A 22894-nucleotide genomic window follows, 5' to 3' on the forward strand; every position below is an offset into this window, starting at 1 on the left:
CTTGGTAGACTAAAAACGACAATCGTTTTAGCCAAATAATCTATTTTTCTTTCTAGGATGTAAAAGAGAAAAAGAAATACTGATTGTAATGTCGGTCGTTTACCCAAAAAAAGCTATAATTTACGAAATATTAGTGTCGTTGCAGAAAGAGCAATCGCTTAGGAAATAATTTGTCGCTTGTTTTTATACACGAAACGACTTGTAGCTTGGCCACACGTTATCACATGGACAATTCAGCGGTGTTTTTTTTTTTCCTTTTCCAGTGATTATTTTATCACATTAAAAAAACATAATTTTGCAAGAATTGAAAAAAAAAAAAAAAAAAAAAAGTTCTTTTTACGTTAACCTAGTTAACCTATTTCATTTGAGTAAATAAAAAAAATACATATTAATCGATCAAGTGATAATCTAGTTGGTCTTTTCATTTATGTGAAAAGAGACCTTTTAGTTGAACTTTTCATTTATATGAAAAGTGAAAGATCTCGAATTCGAATTCTCTCGACCAGAGTTATTTTCACCAGTATAGTGAATGCCAAGGAAAGAGTTACCCTTTATTGTTTAGCGCGCATTGTTATTTCAACCCATAAAAGCCTTCAATGAATTTAAAAAAAAGATTACATATTAATGCATTACAAGAAAATAAAAGTTTTCAAATAAATATTTATTTTTAGTATTATCCTGATATTTCTAGCATTTGTACACATTCATACATACAAATATACCCGTCACCACCTGTCTGCACCAAAATTAGCCTCCGGTGGCAAGAATCCTCACCATTGTCTTCGTTAATGCTCTCGAGTTTTATGAAGACCATATCTAAACCCATTGGATCTGGATTTCTCTTCCCATTGATACGTACAACGTTTTTCAACTCATGATAGCAACCTTGGGATCAGCCAATCCTCTATCAAGTCCTATATCATCCCTTTTATCAGATTCGTGTGGAATCTCTGGTTTAACCTTTATTTTAACTGGTTTCCCAAGCTTTGATTTGTCTTCCATTCTTGCCAATTCAAGGGCCCTTTCACATATGGGAAATCCCTGATCATCCCAAGACTCCAAGATCACACCAGAGCCTATGCAGGTCCTTCCCTGGTAAAAGGCTGCAAATTGCCCTGCCGCTAGACCTTGATCATCTTCGGTTAAGCGGACAACTGCAACATCTTCACTTTCAACTTCACCAGGATTAATCACCACACTGCAATCATAAAACCCAGGGCCATGTCTCACCTGGAAAGTACAGCATTTAAAGTAAAGATCTAAAGCATCTCAACATAAAATAACAGGAAACATCATATGCACCTACCAGAGATTCTAACTGATAAACAGGCTAACAACCCGTTGCCAAAAAGTTATAAAAAGTACCAATGGGACTTTTTTCATAGCAACAAAGACTAAGAATGCTCAAAGAGGAAATATCCACAGCATATTCATGTGAATATGGAACTGGATTTTTCTACCTTACACTGCAGCACACTGGTTTTTGTGGGAGGCGAACCACTAAACCATCTCAAGGAGCCAACGCGGAATAAGCACCTTCTTTTGTCAAATGAGAAATAATTTCTTGAAACAAACACTACATTGTTCTTAGTATCCTTCGCAACAACGTACCTGCATAATTACTAGGCAACATGACTAAGGAATGCCCAATAAGTGCTAAATAATACATTGTTCTTAATAAGGACTTCAAAGTTTAAAGCTAGAGAGAAAACTACTATACTCTAGATCAAACATACTGCAGCTAAATTGCATGAAAAAATGTAGGACATTTGACTTCAGATATGGCAATTAGCTTATGATGATATTGCAACATCAAAACAATACAACACTGAAATACATATGAAAATAAAAAATGCAAGTACAATCAAAAGGTACATAGTCACAATCATTGGCAGACAATAGAACATGGTCATCTGACAATAAATTACATCTCTTCTTTATAATGGCACGACTTGGTATCAAGAAGAGCCCTATATTGAATGACAATTAGCAAATGTTTTTCAAAGCATCACCAAAGGCAAAGTCCAGGAGTATACCAGGGACCCCCAGGAAGACGTAGACCTTGCCGCTGACCAATAGTGTAGAACCAAAACCCTCGATGTGTGCCAAGGAAATCTCCTGTCTCTGCCTCCAATATTATACCTTCCTTCTCCCCAATATGTCTTGCAACAAATTCACTAAATTTGATCTAAAATAGAAAGGATCAAATTCCAATGTGAACATAGTCCTAATAGACCTTTTAAATACAATGGATGCTTGAATTTTTAAAATAAAAAACAGGGTAAAAAGTTTAAAAGAAGAAGAAGAAAAAGAGGCTACAAATGCTTCAAAATGACCAGCAATTGGGTAGGCTTCACTATCTAGTATGGTCAAATTAATCTTTTTCAGCATCCATAATGATGATTTTTAAACTACACGCAAAGTAAACTTAACCTTATGTAATTCTGACTTGGTGACTAACAACCTTGCTTTGGCATCCTCTAAAGTGCAAGTTTGTAAGTCAAACTCAAGGCAATACATGCATGCCGACCACTATATATTGAGCAGGTAAAAAGAAGACATTGAAAATATCAAAGAGGTTTGTTTTAAAGGAATGTGGTTGAAACAGCTTCCCAAAGGATGTACCTTCCCAAGGAAGCATATTCCTTGTGAATCCTTTCTGTCTTTGTTAGGCAAATCAAATTGTTTAGCAATTTTGCGAACTTCATCCTGCAGACAATTAAGCAAATAGATAAAATATATACAGGAAGTCGGACCATACAATGGATTAAAACTGATAACATAATTTAGTGCATATGCTATTGAGAAGGGGAAATAATGAAAAATCACATCATAAATGAACAAACAATACATTGCAGTTACAAAAAGACTTCGCAAGCAAGTCTACCAAATTACAAGAACTTGAGTTTGTGTGACCAAAAATGATAAGGAACACTTGCACTTAAGATATATTACCAATGCAACAAGATGGAACTACTTATATTGGTTTTTTTACAGCACCAATTATAATGTAATAATTGCATTGAACTGACTGCTGCATACACCTCCATCCTTTCAGTCAACACTTGACACAATCCAAGATTCATATAAATGCTTAAACAGTAAAAAAAATATAAAGATATCACCTCAGTTAATGAATTTAACATCATTAAAATATATAGAAAATAATCTAAATACTTCTATTAGCAAAGGTAATACAATGCACCTTTGGAATACCACCAAGTGGGAAAATAAGTCTCTTAAGCTGGGCCTGTGACAGATGTGAAAGAAAATAAGTTTGATCCTTGACCTGCAAAGTCAAAATCAAAGATATTAACAAGCAGGCCTCTTGCAGTAATCTTCTCAATAGTTTACAATTAAGTGACAAGTATCAAAGATCCAAATACAATAATAAAAACATAATATATATGTTGTGTGATCAAATTTCATTAACAATATTTTCGGATTAGAATTGATTGCATGGGAAAAAAAGTATGTAAAAATGAAAGAACATTTCACCACAATATATACTATGAATTACGAAATAACATTGTACCATTGCCCAGTTTTGCCTTGATAATATAACACAATTAAATAACTCTGAAAAATGATTAATAATGTCTGTCTATATAGTAAAAGCAAAAAAGTAAGGGCACCTAATATCCTGTCTTGCTTTTCACGACGATTGTAGACTAAAAAAAAAATACTGCAACTGCACATTTTTCCTTGGAAGACCATATCTTACACTTGTCTTCAAGAAGATAATAAGATATATAGCAATAACTCCAACACAATTTAGATAGATAGAGAGAGAGAGAGAGAGAGAGAGAGAGAGAGAGAGAGTTTCCCACATCAAAGTGCATTTGGCACTGTGAATCTCGTGATCCGAGAACCTAAGCATGCATGTCTCAAACCCACACATAAATAGCTATTTAGATTAACATATAAATGAAAGAAAGTAAAAGGGACATGAAGAAAATAAATGTTTGCAAATGTAATTCTCACATAATTACCATGTCTTTTGAGAGTTCTAAGACAGAAGACTTGTTTATTTTATCTGTAGATGGATGGATGACATTGGCATAGTGCCCAGAGGCTACATAATCAAATTCCATACTGTTAATGGCATCCATGAATGCACCTGCAACCAACAAATACAAACAATACAAGAGAAAAGGGTAAACAATTGAATCAGTTAATCAACAGATAATTTCCACCATCAAGCTCAGTCGACACATACCAAACTTAATTCGTGTATTGCAAAGAATATCTGGATTGGGAGTACGCCCACATCGATACTCCTCAATGATGTAAGAGACCTGAAATGTTCACTGTGACTTTTTTTACAGCTCTGAGAATGCCTTAATGAACTCATCCAATTATAGCATGAAGTCAAATACACGATGGATCATTATAAAAAAAAAAAAAAAAAATCAATTTTACTGATAGCAGAGCTAACTTTAACAACAGTTATACCCACATCACAACAAAAGATTGGATCATGGGTGGATTATATAAATAGACACATGGCTGACTACATAGGGAGATGTGACAAAGAGCACAATATAGAGATTACACAACTAAGGGAGATGCAGCTTAACGTACCACATTCTTCCAATATTCATCAGTCAAATGCACAACTTCTAATGGTACATCCACCTGAAACCAATTGCATTTAATAGCAGAAAGTTATGTTTTGTGCATAGCTACGGATGAAAAACAAGAAAAGACTTGCCCATCTTAAATAAGAGAATCCATTTACAACTGGGCGGGAGCAATTCATGACAATTGCATAGATATATAAGCAATAGAGAAAAGAAGAAACCTGATCACAAACAGCTTTAGCGTACTCTAAATCTTCTTCCCACGGGCATTCAGACCAAAAGTTCTCGAAATCTTCCTATACAAGTAATACTTCAGTACCAGATTTGTTCAAGTGGTGCAAAACGAATTTAAAATTAAATAACAAATAAAATAAAAAGCCAAAAGGTTCCGTCTTCCTCTTTCCCTCATTTACCCACAAGCCAATTGGGGCGGTAATCCAAATTCAGGGTCAAAGTTTACACTTTTGATCGCAAGGCTAGGCTTTTCGATTTTTTCACTGTGTTATTTTGTTATGCCTTATCCCCTTTGGCTTATATAAATGGCGTTTACTCATCTTTTAGGTCCAGCATCATATTTGAAGCTTTATGAACTATTATAAATCAAACATAACATAAACACAGAGAGAAAGTACTTGAAACCAGATTTTGAGGTAGAAAGCAGTGCATTGGTGGCCAGCAGCATGAAGGAGGCGGAGAGCAACGCTGCTATCGACACCACCGCTGAGAAGAACAGCTACTCTGAGACGCTTATCGGGCATGCAACAAGAGAGATAATAGGGCTCAATACTGCCATTATTGAGAAAATTTGAAGCCCGCGAAGTAAAAGATCGGGCTTGCGACGTGGAGGAAGACAACAGAGAGAGAGATTTGCGGAAGAAAAGTTTAGAGCTTTGAGGCGATTTCAATGCCTTTGGAGGGAAGAGAAAGGAGAGGACAGGCTTGAGACAGACCGCTGGTTTCACCGTTAATAGTCTCAACATAGCTGTAACACAGCCTCTGCGAACGAAGCGTAGCTTGAACTGTCCAGAGACGTGGATAAGCTGGGTGAGTACCAAGGGTAGTGGTAAAAAAATGCTATTACTAATTTATTGGCTTTTTACCGGTTTTCAATACTAATGCCAAGGGAAATAAAATTAAATATAAGGGTATATTTGTACTTGTGTGTCTAAGCAAATGGCAAACCCTACATAAACTGCCTCTTTCTGCTCTCCTCCCCTTAAACCCTAGACAGGGCCGCTGCAGAGCCCAACGTCTACACCTCAAGGAAAGGTGAACTTCTCTTTCAAAATCTCAGAGCTTAATTTCAAATCTTGTGTTTCTTATCAGCTGATTTCTATTCCAAGTACGTTAGTTGATTTTCCCTTAATAATACAGTTCAGACCTAAACCTTTTCATTTTTGGGATTAGTTATAATCTCATTTTCAAATTCAATTTAGCTCAGCGCGCGTTTCATAGTTAAATATTGCATTTTTACGATTTTTTTGGATTCGGCTACATAGTATATTTTTGCAGGATCATGGTTAAATGTTGAATTGTTTGAGATTTTTATTTGAATATGCGTTATTTTATTTTATTAAGAAATTTTATGATATTTGTATTCAGCCTATTTTGTAATTTCTTGATGCAATATATGTGATCGGTTTGGTTTCAATTACTCTGCAGTTTGTTATTTGTTAGTGGATTTTTCTGAACACTTTGGGGATGAAATTGTTTTCTTTATAATCTACAATTTCTTAAAGTACATGTTCTGCAGTTGTGATAAGAATGAACTTGTCCTTTCTTATTAGAGACACAATGTTATGTTGTACGTCTGATATATTCAAACCGTGGTTTACTTTAATATGTATGCTGGATTTAGTCTGCAATACCATGTTAACTGAACCCTGTTATATCCATTGCAGAATAAAATATAAAGATGGTTCAGTATAATTTTAAGAAGATCACTGTTGTCCCTAGTGGGAAGGATTTCATTGATATCATCCTTTCCCGAACACAAAGACAAACACCAACAGTTGTCCACAAGGGATATGCAATTTCTCGTCTGCGTCAGTTTTACATGCGTAAAGTCAAGTACACACAACAGAATTTTCATGAGAAACTGTCTACAATTATTGAGGAGTTTCCTCGGCTGGATGATATCCATCCATTCTACGGTGACCTCCTTCATGTTCTTTACAACAAGGACCACTACAAACTTGCCCTTGGCCAAGTTAATACTGCCAGGAATCTCATTAGCAAGATAGCAAAAGATTATGTGAAATTGCTGAAGTATGGTGATTCGCTCTATCGGTGCAAGTCTCTGAAAGTAGCTGCTCTTGGTCGCATGTGTACTGTGATTAAGAGGATTGGCCCTAGTTTAGCTTATCTGGAACAAATCAGACAACATATGGCTAGGCTACCTTCAATTGATCCCAATACTCGAACTATCTTGATTTGTGGGTATCCTAATGTAGGCAAGAGCTCTTTCATTAACAAGATCACGAGGGCTGATGTGGATGTCCAGCCCTATGCTTTCACCACTAAGTCTCTGTTTGTGGGTCATACTGACTATAAGTACTTGAGGTACCAAGTGATTGATACACCAGGGATTTTGGACCGACCTTTTGAAGATCGTAATATCATTGAGATGTGCAGTATCACTGCCCTGGCACATTTACGAGCTGCGGTGCTTTTCTTCTTGGACATCTCAGGGTCATGTGGTTACAGCATTGCCCAACAAGCAGCCCTATTCCATAGCATCAAGTCTCTCTTTATGAACAAACCTTTGATCATAGTCTGCAACAAGACTGATTTGCAGCCATTTGAAGGGATGTCTGAAGAAGACATGAAATTGGTGATGGAGATGAAAGCAGAAGCTATGAAGACTCTGATTGGTCAAGGAGGTGAACCTGCAAATGATGAAGGTGTGCTTTTGAAAATGAGCACTTTGACTGAGGATGGAGTGATTGCTGTCAAGAATGCAGCCTGTGAAAGGTTACTAGATCAGCGTGTGGAATTGAAGATGAAATCTAAAAAGATAAATGACTGCTTGAATCGGTTTCATGTTGCAATGCCAAAGCAACGTGACCAGAAAGAAAGGCCACCTTGTATACCACCTGCAGTTTTGGAAGCTAAGGCAAAGCAAGCTGCAGAGGCAGCAGAGAGAGAGAAGAGAAAAACTGAAAAGGATTTGGAGGATGAAAATGGTGGTGCAGGTGTATACGCTGCTAGTTTGAGGAAGAATTACATCTTAGCCAATGATGAATGGAAAGAAGATGTATTGCCAGAAATTCTTGATGGTCACAATGTTTACGACTTCATTGATCCTGATATCTTACAGAGACTTGAGGAATTAGAACGAGAAGAAGGTATTCGGCAAGCGGAGGAAGAAAATGGGGATTTTGAGATGGATGGTGAGGAATTAACTGAGGAAGAGAAAAAAGCTTTGGCTGAGATTAGGAAAAAGAAAAGCTTACTCATTCAGGAGCATAGGATTAAGAAGAGTACTGCAGAGAGTCGGCCTATGGTACCTAGAAAATTTGACAAAGACAAAAAGTTCACAACAGAGAGAATGGGCAGACAACTCTCTGCTTTGGGGATTGATCCTTCTTTGGCAATTAATCGTGCCCGCAGCAGGTCTCTCTCTAGGAGAGGCCGCAAAAGGGAGAGGTCAGTTGTTAGGGGAGACAACAATGATGGTGATGCTATGGATATGGATGTTGACCATTCAAATAAGAAGCTGCGCATTAGATCTAGCTCTCGATCAAGGTCAGTGTCAAGGCCTCCAGGTGAGGTTGTCCCTGGAGAGGGCTTCAAGGACTCTTCTCAAAAGTTGAAAGCTCTTAAGCTTCATAAGAAATCTGCTAAAAAGCGGAATAAAGATGCTCGTCGCGGAGAGGCAGATAGGGTTATTCCTAATCCCAAACCGAAGCACTTGTTTTCTGGGAAGCGTTCCATTGGAAAAACCCAAAGACGTTGATCACTTAAGGTTTGTCTTATATGTAGCGCTTTACTTGGTTATGTTTGGTTTGGTTATGTTTGGTTTGAGTAAGGGTGAATTCATTTATAAATTTCAGTAATAGAAGATGCAAATTTGCTTACACTTTACTTGGTTATGTTTTTATGAATTCATTTACAAATTTCAGATATAGAAATGCATCCTTAGGCGATTGGACAGAACTTGATTTTCCTTGCCTGTATATGCACTATTTGTTGTTTGCTTCTCATTTCTTATGGACAATTTTCTTTTGTCAAAATGAAAATTCATACACAACCTTACTGCTTAATTGATTTTATTTTAGGCGTTTAAGTTTTTGTTTCAATGTTTGTGAAGAGAGTGAGTGCAGTACAAAAAGTAACTAACCTTTGCCTTTTCCCATCTTGCAGGGGAAGGCTTGAATATGTCTTGCAGAGATTCACTGAACCGTGGATGTGGATTTGGATTTGTTGTTTACATCAATTTTGGCTTTACTGCCCCTACTGTGGCAGTGGACGCGGTGTTCTGTTTTTTTCTGTCAGTTCAGGCAATTTTGAATGAGATATTTCAATTTTATATACTTGCTGTTATGTTCTAAACAATAATTGATTTAATAGTATTTAAAAATTTGGTTGTTTCTCTTAATTAATTATGTAACAGGGAGATATATCTTGATGAGTAAAGATGCTTGTTTTTTTATTTGTTTGTGGTTTGAACTGCGGGACAAGCTGCTGGTCTTAGTGAACTTTTTTTCATTTGAAATCAATCTTTTCATTTACGAGCAATATTCCTCATGCTCAAAATCCGAATATGGGTAATGAACTACGATTTACTTAGCCCACCAAAACATTTCGCCCGTATATAAAAATTTGGTTATTTTTTTTAAATTGATTGTTTTTCCCTTAAATTATTTTTTTCTTTTGGTTCATAATATGAAAAATTATTTTAATTATGACATCTATCATTTATTAAACCATTAAAAATTTTAGTTAATAATAAAAGTTTTAAAATTTAAGATAATAATTAAAAATATTTCATACTTAATTTTTAAATTTTAAAATTACTGTTGATTATTTGAACAAAAATATAATATATATTTATTATAGTAAATAAATAACACTAAACAACATTAAATTTATATAGATAGAGAAAATAATAATAAATATAAAAATTATATTAAATAGAAAAGAGATAAAAAATATAAAATTTTAATGAATGCTTCTATATTTTGGATAAATAAATTAGATTTATATAGACATAAAAAAAAATAATAACTATAACAATAACAGGATAAATTTTATTAAAAATGAGAAAAAGAGGAATATATAATTAAAAACAGAAAATAGAATTGCGTTGTAAATTTTTTTTTTTATTTTCAAAGTAGTTTTCTGAAAAGTAAAGAAAAAAAAAACATGTTTAAAAACAAATAAGTTTTATTTTTTATTTTTTTATTTTTAAGAAAAAAAAGTCTAATCGAAAAACAAACCGCACCTTATTTTTCGTTTCAAATAAAGTTTCTGCGAACTTGAATTGAATGAGAGAATGCGCGCGGTTCCTATAATGGAGGTCCACTGTGCATTATCAAACTGCGCGAGCTCGATTGAAATTGCTTTCGGCGCTCTTCGTATTTTGTTCGCACACACTTCAAATTTCCTTGTTTTTGGATTTGGTTTTCCAGTTCTTTTCCTTTCCCTTCGCGATAACTTTCCAACTCATTGAATCAATGATCTTCCTCTTGATCGGAGGAATCTGACATTTCGCGTTCGCGCGCTTCGCAAAGAAGGATGACAATTGGGCCACCAAAGAGAGAAAAAATACATTTTCATAGAAAATCAGTAACACATAAACGCTTATTCATTGACAGCATTTCAGGTGAAAATTTGAATTTCATATTGTATTGGGATTCAGTTTTAGTATTTAAGATTCAGCGGAAAAAAAAAGTGGCTGTAGTTTTTCGTTTTTTTGTTATGATCTTTAAGCTACGGTTACTTGTCATAGGTATCACTTGAACCAATCATATTTTCTTTGAAATTTGAGATCTATGGTATAGAAAGCAAAGCTACACGAGGTAACTCTCTCATCCCTGGAGGAATTCAAACTGCCTACATCTCTTCCATCTTAATCTTTCTATTCAACTATATACATTTCTTATCTAGTAGCCTATACATCTTGAAGTGAACTGTGGATTGGAATTGTAGTCTTTGGGATCAAATTGTTATTATGTCTCTGTTTTTAACAAAATGTTCAAGTGTCTCTTACGTTTGTTTGAAAACGAAGCATAGCTATATTTAACTCCATAAACTAAAGCCATCAAGGGAAATCCATAATCCACTCCAAAAAATTCACCTCCAAAATGATGAACAAACAGATTTTACTTGTGAGTTTATTATACCCGTTTTCAGTTGAACTTGGGTCATATTTTCATTTAAGCCAATCAATCATTTATGAAGTTCACTAAATAATATATTTTCTATTGTTTGAAAAGGCTCAAATTGTAGAGGAAAGAAAATATCAGTATTGCAAATTATAATTTTAACCTTGTTCTAACATGATTAATTTACAAACTGTGAGGGTAATTAAATAATTTAACAGTGAATAGTGTGATTTCCATCACACAAGCCTGATTTTCTCTCCATTTTGGAGATATTGTGCATTTGTGGGGCCGGGAAGATTTTAAGGCATATTTACCTTCAAATTTTTTTTTTCTTTGTTTCCAAACAAGGAAAAGTTGATTATCTTATTATTTTCCTTACCAATTTTCTTTTCTCCTAAATTTTCCATCCTATCCAAACACAATATAAAGGTTTAGGTGCTTATATATGAAATAACTTGCTGAAACAAATTGTGTCAACAACTACAAGAGAAAATTCTGTCAATCTATGTAAAAACCTACTTATTGGTGGAAGGATTAGTTACCTTTTGTTTCTGTTTATGTGCTTTTTTCTTTCCTACATATTTGATAGAAGCAGAATACATGTCATGATTCTGAAAACGTTTCATTGAAACTGTTGAAGTGTTATTGTTACTTTGATCACTACTATTGAGGTGAAATTGATCAAAAGCAGCTATTATGTGATGGAAGAAGGCCTATACTTGGCGTTGCTTTGATTGTCAAATTTAATGTTGTTGAGATTTTCGAACCATGCTAATTATGCCTTTTTAATCTTGATTTCCTAGTTAGACCTTCAACAAGCACCAAACTTATCTCTAATTGTTGGTGGTAGCTTACCCTTAGTTCTAAAGATAGATTTTCAAGCAATAAAACATTACTTCTCTCTTGAAGTTGCTTCATCACTCTTTTGCTCATTAATGTACTTAAGTGGACCTGCCGGCAAATGTAAAGCTGGACTTATCATTATGTGTATGAGTAATATGTTATTATTGGAGTTAAAAAGAGTAGATCCATTTCTGTAAATTTATATTGGTTTTGACTTGTCCTCTACAATTTGAAACATGTTCTAATTCCACACATTCTCTATTTTCCCTTTTACAATCCTTTTATTCTTTAACTGTTTTTTTCTATCAACTTTTCTTGTGTTAAATATATCCTGTAGATTGCAAAACAATCAGGTATTTGTATATATTTCTATTTGACAACAGCTTAATAATTTAAGTACGAGAATAATGAACAGCTCATAATTACATGCTTGATAGAGGAATTACAGAAGGCACTTATTCCTTGGTGTCAGCTCCATATCAACCTCTCTAGAGTCATCTCCAATGAATGATGGAGCCACGATATTCTAATTATTTTTATATCTTTTTTATCGTTTCCCTGTTTATTGTGATCAATAAATCATTTTTAAAAAATTAATAAAAAAAAGAGGTCCTGGTATTAATTTGCATAATCACATATTGTTATTTTCTTTTTGAATTTTTGGTGTGCAATATATTTATGATTCGTCTGTCATCACTTTAACTTCTTGCTTTACAGGTAGATCCTACATTTATTGGTGGCTGCTTATAGCCTTTAACCACATGTTGTTTGACATTTGATAAGAGTTAAAATGTGGAATAACTCTAAAAGAAGCTGTAGCCTGTAAGCCTCTTTCTTTTAATTTTGCCTTTAATGACTTGTCAATGCTGTGAAAGACATGTTTGTCGCTGGTCCTTATTCATTGAAAGTAAATTATCTATTGATATGGATTCCACATTTACTGGATGTTCGCTAGAAACATCTCTAGGTTTTCCATGGCTCTTTTTTAGGAGTTAAATTCATTGATATATCCCCTTTATTAGCCCTACATTTGAAAATAGGATGTTTCACAATCCATCACCAGGTTTGCCTGTAGTGACCTAAAAGGCCTTCCTTATTGGCCCAGTCTCATCAACCTAAAGCCATGTTTACTTATTACTGGAGAAACCTTAACAGGTAGAGACAACAAAGCTTTAGCAAGAGGAACAGTAAGGTGAAAGCATTAAAAAGTTGAAACTCTAGAGTACCCTCAAATATTTCCCCACACATTTTCCCTTATTATTTATGTATTTGGCTTTACTCTAGTTCGCACAAAAAAAGAAAAAAAAAAAAAAAAAAAAGAAAGCTGTGCTATTTATGAGCAAATTCATGATGGAAATATTTTCAAATATCCTGGTTTTAAGTTCCAATGAAATGTTTTATTGGATTTTGGGCTTAAGTCATCACATTGTAAGCAAATCTAATTTCTCATTTAGAGCACTAAAATTACTGTAATCATGAGTTTATTTGAAGTCAATTTATTATATGATGTTGTCTAACCATATAATATAAAATGCTAATATGACCGTATATTTTTTGGATCTCCATCCTACACCCACACAAATCCAAAATTGGCACATACATATATATGTTCAATGAGTACTTAATTTGATGATAGAATCTCTTCCATTTTCTCCACTCACTTGATGGAATACTAGATTTTTGGCCCCCTTGGGGACTTCCAATATATCATATATTGATAACTCTTTTGCCTTTTGAGTACTGTCTTAAAAACTTTTTGACCTTTCTTTAACCTTTTTGGTGTGTGGGGAGGAGCTTGTAAAATGATAAAGAAGAACAATGATGCAATCTTTAGCATGAACATGGTACAGGATCATATATATAACATCTGTCACAGCAATATCCTGGTTCTTTCCTCCAATCCTAACACGCTTTGGGTCTACTTGCATCTTTAAAACAGCTTTTCTTTTTAATTGGTTGGTTAGGGATATTTGATGTGAACATGTCTCAATTCAGACAATCTCTTGTGGTGGCTACCACTAATGCATAATCTGATGTGGCTTTCAATTACATCTTGCCAATACAGTCTTTGAGAAATTATTTGCTGTAATTGATTGAGTTATTGCATTCCAGAAAAATCAATTCTGTATTTTCCTTTTGGAATTGAGAATTTGTCAGGTTTTTATTAGTTCAGGAGACATCAGATTGGTCCATCATCATTTAGGGTATTGTTTGGCAGGTAAGAAATAATTGAAGCATTTCACTTTCCGGCATTCTAGAAGATAATTTTCCAAATACACCCTACTAAATTTTTGCCTCCAACATATAACTGCCGTCAGAGGGCAGTATAACCCTGCATACTAGTTTTCTAGATATCAATCAGAAATAGACGTATTTTGATGTCAATTGTCTATTTCATCTTTCTATTTTTTCTAATTTACTATCTTTTGTAATCCCTAGACAAATCATGCTGTGGAAAGCTGAAAATTTAAGGGAAAAGAAAAACTTCATTTGCTTGAAACACAATTCTTTCCACTGTAGTAAATTCACAGTAAAGTACATATGATTTGTAGAACACATCTAAAATAAAACCCAAACGTGAAAAACCAATTGATTCCTTCCAAGATTATCCAATCTTTTTTACATGAGCTCTCTTGTTTAATCTTGAAAAAGGAAGTAGAAATAATAACCTGATAATTGATCACTAGCTCCGTTGGGAGCCTGAGAAAATTCTGATGTGTTTTTTCCAATATCTCTAAACAGTGAGCTAGGGAGATCCTAGTCTCCTAGAGCCAACACAGAACAAGGACTTGACCAGGTGATACATAATGCAGGAATGTTATGTAACTTTCATTTGATAATTAATGTACTGTTTTAGCACTTTATGAGATGTTGATCAGAAAGGTACAGAGATTTTTATTTTCTGATTCTGATATAAGACAACAATTTAAGGTTTATATTTCCGCATGGTGGAGTGTTTTCTACTCTTTTGAGGGTCTGTAAGACCTAAACGTGTGCATCTAAAGCCAAAATCACCAATGAAGATCCCTGATAATGTGGACCAGCATTAAACATTTTCCATGAGTTTTTGCAATATTATTTCTTTATTATTATCTTATTCACTATCTTCAAATACACGTGTGAGATTATGTGAAGTGGAAGCAAATATCTTGGCTTGGTTATGAAACAAACCTTTTCATTTTTATTTTTTATTTTACCTTTGTGTGTTTTATGTGTTATTGTTTAGTTGTTTCAGTCTCTCCATATATGATACAAGAAGATATGTATATATGATGATTACCTTGTGAGTGAAGAAAAATATTATAAAAAAAGAAAAGATCATGGAGTCAAAGACAAGACGACCACCTATCTCTCTCATTTTTCTCAGGTCCCTCTCCAAACCGTTTTCTACTCAGACCCATCAACCAACCTCCCCCTCTCTCTCTCTCTCTCTCTTTCTTCCCTATATTCTAAGCAAACCCCACAACCGTCATGATCATCATTCCCACTCTATGAAGCCTCCTCTCTCTCTCTCTCTCTCTCTCTCTCTCTCTCTCTCTTTCTCTCATATATTACAATTCTATGAAGTCTTAACTAATCTACATCAAACTAGTTGGGGAAGATACTTTCAGAGGATAGGATCCAAGGCTCTCAAAATGAGGAAGCCAGAGGCCTCTGGGAAGAACAACAATAATAACAAGCTTAGAAAGGGCTTGTGGTCACCAGAGGAAGATGACAAGCTCATGAACTACATGATAAACAATGGACAGGGCTGTTGGAGTGATGTAGCAAGAAATGCTGGCTTGCAGAGGTGTGGCAAGAGTTGCCGGCTTCGCTGGATTAATTACTTAAGGCCTGACCTCAAGAGAGGTGCATTTTCACCTCAGGAAGAAGAGCTGATAATCCATTTGCATTCTCTTCTTGGCAACAGGTACCTTCAATACCCTGTTTATTCGCTTTTTTGTCTTAGCATATTTAATACGTGAGCATTTATTGCTGTTGATCTGTGTTTCTCCGTTAATGGGATATTTTCTTCATGCATTTAAGCAGAGGGAGAATTACAAACTTTGCTTGTTTTCCTTTTCTGATTCATTTTCTTTTAGATAAATGCAAAATGTGTACCCCACAAAAATGTATAAATTATTAACAAAATTAAAATTTTTTATTATAATAGTTAAAGTAGTTCCAGCTCTTGCTGTGTAGACCCATAAATTACTTAATTAGACCTCCTAATAATAATAAATATTAAAAGTATTTCTGCTTGGGATTTTTTAAATTAAATGTTTCAACAGTGTACATGTGCTCTACATTATTTTCAGACAGTTATTACTAGAACAAATTTCATCTGCCGCAAAATAGCAGAATGCAGATTAATTAACTTGAACTGAGGGCAAGTTGTTTCAAAAAAAGGGTAGAACATTGCCATCTAATGCAAATAATTTGAGGAGACTTGATGGATTCAGTCTGTAATTTCTTTATTTGTAAAAAAGAGGGGAAAATAGGGAAATATAGTCTCTTCTCTCACTCGCAGTCACTGAGCACGTGCGTCTATTTTATAGACCAAAACAGAATAATTTGTTCAGAATAATTGGTATCTTTTCCCTTTCACACGCAACTGGTATATATATATATGAGCAAAATACATTAAGTTAGCTGTCATATTTGAAAGAGAGTGACATTTACTGGTTTGGTCAGCTCTGGTGGTGTTCTTGGAGTTGAAGTTTTGGACAATTTACTGTTCTTAGAGTCTTCATTTTTTATCATGTACCCCTTGAATTTAAAGATTTAAGCTTCCACGCAAATCATGCATTAATGTAGAAGAGACATAAGATTCCTTCTTTGAAATATAGCTGAAAACTGAGTTATTAATTTGATTCTTCGTGTATTATTTAAAGGTGGTCTCAAATTGCGGCTCGCTTGCCAGGCCGTACTGATAATGAAATCAAGAACTTTTGGAATTCAACAATTAAAAAAAGACTAAAGAATTTGTCTTCCACAGCCTCACCAAACACGAGTGATTCTTCCTCTGAGCCAAGCAAAGAAGCTGCCACAATGGGAGGAGGAGTAGGAGTAGGAGGGTTCATGATGATCTCCATGCAAGAACAAGGCATGAATCCCATGTACTTAGACCCATCATTATCATCATCATCATCATCACTATCATCGACATCAACGTCCATGCAAGCCATGTTTATGAATCATCATCCCATGATGGACTCATTACCTAACATTGATAATGGCCTGAGCATCTACGGTGCAAGTGTATTTTTCAATAATGCGCCCGCATGCACGACACAGATAGGAGTTAATGGAGAAGATTTATATGGGAATCAAGGAATCTTTGGAAGCGTTAATATTGGGATAGAAGGGGATCTCCATGTTCCTCCTCTAGAGAGTACAAGCATTGAAGAAAACACTAAAATTGATAATATGTATGGTAATAAATACCAACATGGTAATGTGAATAGGATTGGTAGTAACTGCAATAACAGTAATAATAACGGTAATAATGCAGAAAATTTTGGAGCTGGGATTGGCAACTTATGGCAAGGAGATCTAAAAGTGGGAGAGTGGGACTTGGAAGAGTTGATGAAAGATGTTTCCAGCTTCCCTTTTCTTGATTTTTCAAGTTAAGATAAAATTGCTTTTCCAAATAATTTTTCTCTTTTCAAATTTTTGAAATTGATATCCTTTTCCCTTTTGTAGAAATCTACTATATACAAATCTGTATTCTGTAGTTCAGTTCAAAAGAAAGAAGACTATATATATATATTGTGTAGCCTTTTGGGTCCCTCAAAGGTTCTTCAACAAAGCATGTTCATGTATAGCTTAGATAAGGTATATATGTAAGAACAAAATACTCATGGAATAAAATTCATATATATATATATATGTTGGTGACTCCTTGTATGAATATATGACTTGTTATATATATATATATATATATATAGGTGGAAGTTTGTTATTAGTGGGAGATAACTGATAGGCCTTGAAATTACATATTGATAAACATATATATAGAAACTAATTCTCCCTGTCTCAATCAAAACCTTGTTCAAAAGGAAACTTTGAATTATTCTATTTTACTAATTGTGTGTGTGAAGATCATTGTTACTTCTAATGAGGTTTATTGTTTAGATGAGATGTCCACTTGAAACAGCAATTATAGGTACCATTTGTGTATATTTAGTCAGCTTGCTTTGATTATACACATGACATTTATATTGGTTTTCCCCACATATTTTATTAGTTAATTAGCCAAAATTGTTTAATTCTCAGTTTAATTATAACTCTTACCTTCCGTTACTGCATGCCTAAAAATAGTCATGTATGGTTATTATTTAAAGTCCAACAATGAAAAGAAAGGTATCACCAAGGTGTTCAAAAATAAATAAATAAATAAATAAATGAAGCTTTATAATAGTATTTATGTATGAAGTGAACATAAAGCAAGCTTTATAACTAAGGAGACTTTACATGATTTGGTTTAACTGTGTAAGAGAAAGAAAGGTGACCATTTTGAATTAGAGAGTGCTTTCTTAAATCATTTCTCTTTAGATTTCTAACATTCCATAACTAACTTGAGGAAGCTTTCATCATGTAAGTTTACAATTGAAAGCCTTTTTTTTTTTTTGTCCATATGTAAATGGGAATAAAGTGAGGGTTTTTTTTTTTTTTTCCATCCAAATTTTTATGAGAGCACAATAATCATCATACAATAAAATCCTTTTTAATACATAACCCTAGATAATTAGGAATAATTCTCAATTTCTGAAAATCAACTTTGGAATCTGTATTGTCATGCCTCTTAAAACAGTCAAAAACAATAGAAAAGGTCATTCCAAGAGCAAAATTTGAATTGAGTGGAAGCAACTAAGATGATAAAACCTAGATAGCTGCACCTTTTATCTAATTAGTTTCCAATCTAAATATCTTATTTTAAAAGAAGAAGATGATCAGATGTATCCATATCATCATTTTTTTTTTTTTTTACTCTTTCGTTCTTTCTGAAGATTACAAGTCGATTGCCTTCAAGCAGTGAAGATGCTCCATTCTTCTCTAGTTACTTCGCTTCCAGATTCCAGCAATGAACTTAATTTCATCGTCTTGCATCTTTATTCAAATGAATTTTAAATCCTTTGAAATCGAAAAGGAAAAGCAACTCTTATATCAATTTTATGTTGGATTTGGATTTATTAAATCGATTCTATATGAGAGGGAATGAATTAGGTTTTTTTGTTTTTTTATGAAGAAATTTGAGAGCAACATGCTCGCGTGGAAAGAACCGATGACATGTGCCTTCAGCGGTAAACATCTATCTAGCACACAGTGACGTGGCATAAAATGATTACGTGGAGAAAAACACGTGGCAAATGGGGTAACGTGGCTTCAGTAATCTGACGTGTCTTAAAGGCTGAAGACACGAACACTATGGGATGACATGGCAAACAAACACGTGGCTGAAAGAAAATGACAGGGCATCAGTTTGCTTACATGTACAAAACACGTGTCATTATATTCTGTGACGTGAGAGAGCTATAGTGATATGACGTAGCCAAAGGTGCTTACATGGTATTGAACACGTGGCTGATAGAAGATGATGTGTGATATGACGTGGGCCAAAGGTGCTTACATGGTACTGAACACGTGTCTGATAGAAGATGATGTGTCATATACGTTGTGAATACGTGGCTCCAGTTATCTAAGTGTACCAGAGGTTTATGACATGGATAATAACTCGTAGACACTATGCTCAGCTGTGTCACGAACAAGTGTTGGCAAATGTCCCAGGTTGACATATGTTGCTGACATATACCAGGGCACGTATTAACACGAGGACACCCGGCAAGAAGGATATCACGTGCCTAACATTTGCTTTCGTAATTCTGAACGTGTCCATATTCTGCTGATGATCTGGCGTGGATGTTCGAGAATGAATAAATTTAAAATAAATTTCGTCGCCTGGAGATTCGAACTCTCGCGGGAAAACCCCATGTACTTAGCAGGCACACTCCTTAACCACTCGGCCAAAGCGACTTCAATGAGCATTAGTGAAAGTTTGTTTTATTTCTATCATTGGACAGATATCATTGCAAATTTACTGCTCATTCTATTTAAAAAAGATAGTTGATATTTTCTTTCTGGTTTGTCCCAAAATATAATTTAATTTTTTTATATTTTAATTAATTCTTAAATTGTCTATTTTATCTTATTTCAATAATTCTCATTAATTTTCACCTATTTTTTCAATACAATAATTGTTCATGTGTTATTTAAAATAGAAACAATATGAAAGCTATATGAATAAAATTATCCTTTAACTATAATAATTATTATTTTCTTAATATGTATAAAAATATAAAATAGATTATTTTTTTAAAACGGACGGAGTATTAATATTAAATATATTTAATTTATTAATTCTCATGGTTGCTCCCAGTCCAAATATACTCTTTCTTTTTTCTTTAATGAAATGATAATATTATCCAAAGAAAAGTGATGATTATAATAATTAAACAAAAATTTCAAAATAATTTTATAATTATTATATAAATTATAATATATCAAGCAATATTATATAAAATTCAATGTCTTTTTTTTTTTACATGAGAGAAATTTCGAATTCAATTTCTGCTTCTATTATAACATTGCATTCTTCAAAATTATAATTATAATAAAGTGTGAATACTTTTTCAAAAAAAAAAAGTATGAACAATAAAAATATTAACACGAATGTTGCTCTCATGGACATTAATTGTTAGCCCTTAATTAATCAAGTGGAAAACAATTGCATTAAATTATTAAACATCTCCGCATCATGTTGTTTTCATTAGCTCTCCTCCTCTGTAACGTGACTTAAAATTTGCCTCTTGGTCTGAAAATAGAGTCAGATCCAATGGGATTGTCTGTGGTCCCACCCACACTCGTGACGTGATCTCTCTACTCTCAGCCTCACTTCTAGTCTTCTACTGCCTCTTGATCTGCTCCTGCGCTCAACTCAACTTTGCCTCCACGTGCATTTCTATGGTGCCTGTAGCATCTGTCCCCAAGGTTACTATCGTCATTGCACTTCCCCTAACTCACTGGCTCAAATTCTCCAACTCACTTTCAAACTGCACTGTTGGTCGCCTACCCCTGCATACGGATTTGCTGATGAAGCATTACTCACCCAATTATTATTCGCCACGTCGGATCTTCATAGGTTCAGAACTATTCCACTTCAATCCACGTCAACAAAAAAAAAAGCTAGCGTTGGCTACATATGCCCACTTAAAGTTTGCCTTCGGATGTCTTTTTGTTTGTCCCGGCGCACTTTAGCAAGATCCCTTATAATTGAATGGGTCCAAGTGGGCCGATGTACAGAAGATCTTAGACGGACATTACGAGTTGCGACCTCATGGCGGCATTAACGAAGCTCACACACAAAACTCCAATCTCAAAATGGAGCCGTATATTCTTGTCTCCAAATTCACCCTTGGATTAAAATCTAACGGCTCAAATTAACCCCCATATAAATCCCAACCCAACGAACCCCACATCCTCCATTCTACTTTCCATTCATGTCCTTTTTCCTTTCCTTCCGTTTCTGACTCGTGCATTCTCTGTAAAAGCACTGAAAGCGGAGACTTCCTTTCCCTTCTCTTCCCCCTGAAACGCCACCACCAAAATGGCGTCCCTAGCTCTCACTTCTGCTAGCTCATGTTCTCTCGCCTTCAATTCTCTTCCTTCTCTCAAATCACGCTCTCTCTCACACCTCAGATCCGCTCCAAATTGCCTTCCTTCCCTCCCTAAACTCACCGCGAATGCCAGATTTCCTCCCACCAACCCATTCGTTCCAAAATTCTCCCGATTGGATACCACCGCCACCACAACTTCGACCTTTCAGAAACAGAGGAGCTTAAATTTAACGGTCAAAGCGTCCGCAGCAGCAGCTTCTCCTGCCTCTTCAACACCTACCGCTCAGCCATGGCAAGGCGCGGCTATGAAGCCATTGCTAGCCTCGATTGCTACAGGTGTTATTCTCTGGTTCGTTCCGGTCCCATCTGGAGTCTCTCGACCTGCTTGGCAACTACTCGCCATTTTTTTGGCCACAATTGTCGGCATCATCACGCAACCGTTACCTCTCGGTGCCGTCGCCTTGATGGGCTTGGGAGCTTCCGTACTCACTAAAACCCTCACATTCTCTGCCGCATTTTCTGCATTCGGGGATCCCATCCCGTGGTTGATTGCTCTCGCTTTCTTTTTCGCGCGAGGGTTTATTAAGACTGGACTAGGAAACAGAATAGCTTATCAGTTCGTATCGCTGTTTGGATCTTCTTCTTTAGGTTTAGGTTACAGTCTCGTGTTTAGTGAAGCTCTATTAGCGCCTGCAATTCCTTCAGTTTCTGCTAGAGCTGGAGGGATCTTTTTGCCGTTGGTGAAATCTTTATGTGTTGCATGTGGTAGCAATGCTGGTGATGGTACTGAGAATAAGCTTGGGTCGTGGTTAATGTTAACTTGTTTCCAGACATCAGTGATTTCTTCTTCCATGTTCTTGACTGCCATGGCTGCGAATCCTTTGAGTGCCAATTTGACGTTGAATACGATTAAGCAAACGATTGGGTGGACTGATTGGGCTAAGGCAGCTTTTGTGCCTGGATTGGTATCTTTAATTGTTGTGCCTTTGCTTCTGTATATAATTTATCCGCCCACAGTGAAGAGCAGCCCGGATGCACCTAAGTTGGCTAGGGAGAAGCTGGAGAACATGGGGCCAATGACCAAGAATGAGATTATTATGGCTGGCACTCTGCTTTTGACGGTATATTTCACTTACTTTTTCGTGGTCCTAATATGTTTTAATGTTATTTTGAAATTTAACGGTAGCTTATTTTGCTTGTGCGTCGTTTGAATCTAACATTTTTAGATGCTAATCATTAGTTTGAATTGTTGCTTGGTTTAGAGATATAACTGGTAGATTGAACTTTATTTGGCTATCTGTCTTAGTTTGTATTCTGAGTAGGTCCTTTATTCTGACTGAATGTCATCTGATTTCTGTTTTCACGTGGTTTGAACTCAATATAAAATTCAATGTTCATTGCAGAATTTTGGTATTTCCTCGATGACAACTCTGTTTTTCAACTTCTAACTACGTTGCCACAATGACCTGCTAATGTGCATTTT

General features: G+C 35.1%; 4 protein-coding genes and 1 non-coding gene across 6 annotated transcripts; 3 read left to right on the top strand and 2 right to left on the bottom strand.

The window, feature by feature from the left end:
• Positions 1–592: 592 nt before the first annotated feature.
• LOC105648272 (tRNA (5-methylaminomethyl-2-thiouridylate)-methyltransferase) lies at positions 593–5645 on the bottom strand. Its single transcript, XM_012234603.4, has 10 exons — positions 5216–5645; positions 4805–4879; positions 4585–4638; positions 4220–4298; positions 3993–4120; positions 3206–3289; positions 2626–2709; positions 2037–2188; positions 1461–1611; positions 593–1230 (listed from the first exon to the last, which is right to left on the bottom strand). Exons 1-10 carry the CDS (start codon positions 5561–5563, stop codon positions 868–870), a joined length of 1518 nt encoding a protein of 505 aa, XP_012089993.1. The 5' UTR covers positions 5564–5645; the 3' UTR covers positions 593–867.
• Positions 5646–5731: 86 nt separating this feature from the next.
• LOC105648273 (nucleolar GTP-binding protein 1) lies at positions 5732–9237 on the top strand. 2 transcript variants are annotated; one of them, XM_012234604.3, is made up of 3 exons: positions 5732–5852; positions 6485–8550; positions 8949–9237. In XM_012234604.3, the coding sequence occupies exon 2, from the start codon at positions 6499–6501 to the stop codon at positions 8539–8541; it is 2043 nt and encodes a 680-aa protein (XP_012089994.1). In that variant the 5' UTR covers positions 5732–5852; positions 6485–6498; the 3' UTR covers positions 8542–8550; positions 8949–9237. The 2 variants fall into 2 exon arrangements, with proteins under 2 accessions (XP_012089994.1, XP_012089995.1); XM_012234605.4 differs by having other exon boundaries at positions 5788–5925.
• A 5608-nt stretch (positions 9238–14845) lies between these two features.
• On the top strand, positions 14846–17644 carry LOC105648274 (transcription factor MYB46). Its single transcript, XM_012234606.4, has 2 exons — positions 14846–15665; positions 16630–17644. Exons 1-2 carry the CDS (start codon positions 15076–15078, stop codon positions 17366–17368), a joined length of 1329 nt encoding a protein of 442 aa, XP_012089996.4. The 5' UTR covers positions 14846–15075; the 3' UTR covers positions 17369–17644.
• Positions 17645–19690: 2046 nt separating this feature from the next.
• TRNAS-GCU (transfer RNA serine (anticodon GCU)) lies at positions 19691–19771 on the bottom strand. Its single transcript has one exon. It is a non-coding gene; the product is annotated as a tRNA-Ser (tRNA).
• Positions 19772–21255: 1484 nt separating this feature from the next.
• Positions 21256–22534, top strand: LOC149492893 (dicarboxylate transporter 1, chloroplastic-like; the record flags this gene model as incomplete). Its single annotated transcript, XM_089726551.1, is given in 1 exon segment — positions 21256–22534. A coding segment is annotated over 1 exon segment (1133 nt), but the record flags the coding sequence as incomplete, so codon positions are not given.
• Between the last annotated feature and the right edge of the window lie 360 nt (positions 22535–22894).

Source organism: Jatropha curcas, chromosome 10 (genome assembly GCF_041381405.1).
Source record: "Jatropha curcas cultivar XTBG-Jc1 chromosome 10, XTBG_Jcur_1.0, whole genome shotgun sequence".
Classification (NCBI taxonomy): domain Eukaryota; kingdom Viridiplantae; phylum Streptophyta; class Magnoliopsida; order Malpighiales; family Euphorbiaceae; genus Jatropha; species Jatropha curcas.

Excerpts from the sequence above, each read along its gene's own strand:
- LOC105648272 (XM_012234603.4), bottom strand. The coding sequence starts at position 5,563 with ATGTTGAGACTATTAACGGTGAAACCAGCGGTCTGTCTCAAGCCTGTC. Across the intron at positions 1,612-2,036 it reads CGTCTTCCTGGGGGTCCCTG|GTACGTTGTTGCGAAGGATA; the intron begins GTATACTCCTGG and ends GTAATTATGCAG. Across the intron at positions 1,231-1,460 it reads CCAGTGTGCTGCAGTGTAAG|GTGAGACATGGCCCTGGGTT; the intron begins GTAGAAAAATCC and ends TGTACTTTCCAG.
- LOC105648273 (XM_012234604.3), top strand. The coding sequence starts at position 6,499 with ATGGTTCAGTATAATTTTAAGAAGATCACTGTTGTCCCTAGTGGGAAG.
- LOC105648274 (XM_012234606.4), top strand. The coding sequence starts at position 15,076 with ATGGAGTCAAAGACAAGACGACCACCTATCTCTCTCATTTTTCTCAGG. Across the intron at positions 15,666-16,629 it reads CATTCTCTTCTTGGCAACAG|GTGGTCTCAAATTGCGGCTC; the intron begins GTACCTTCAATA and ends TATTATTTAAAG.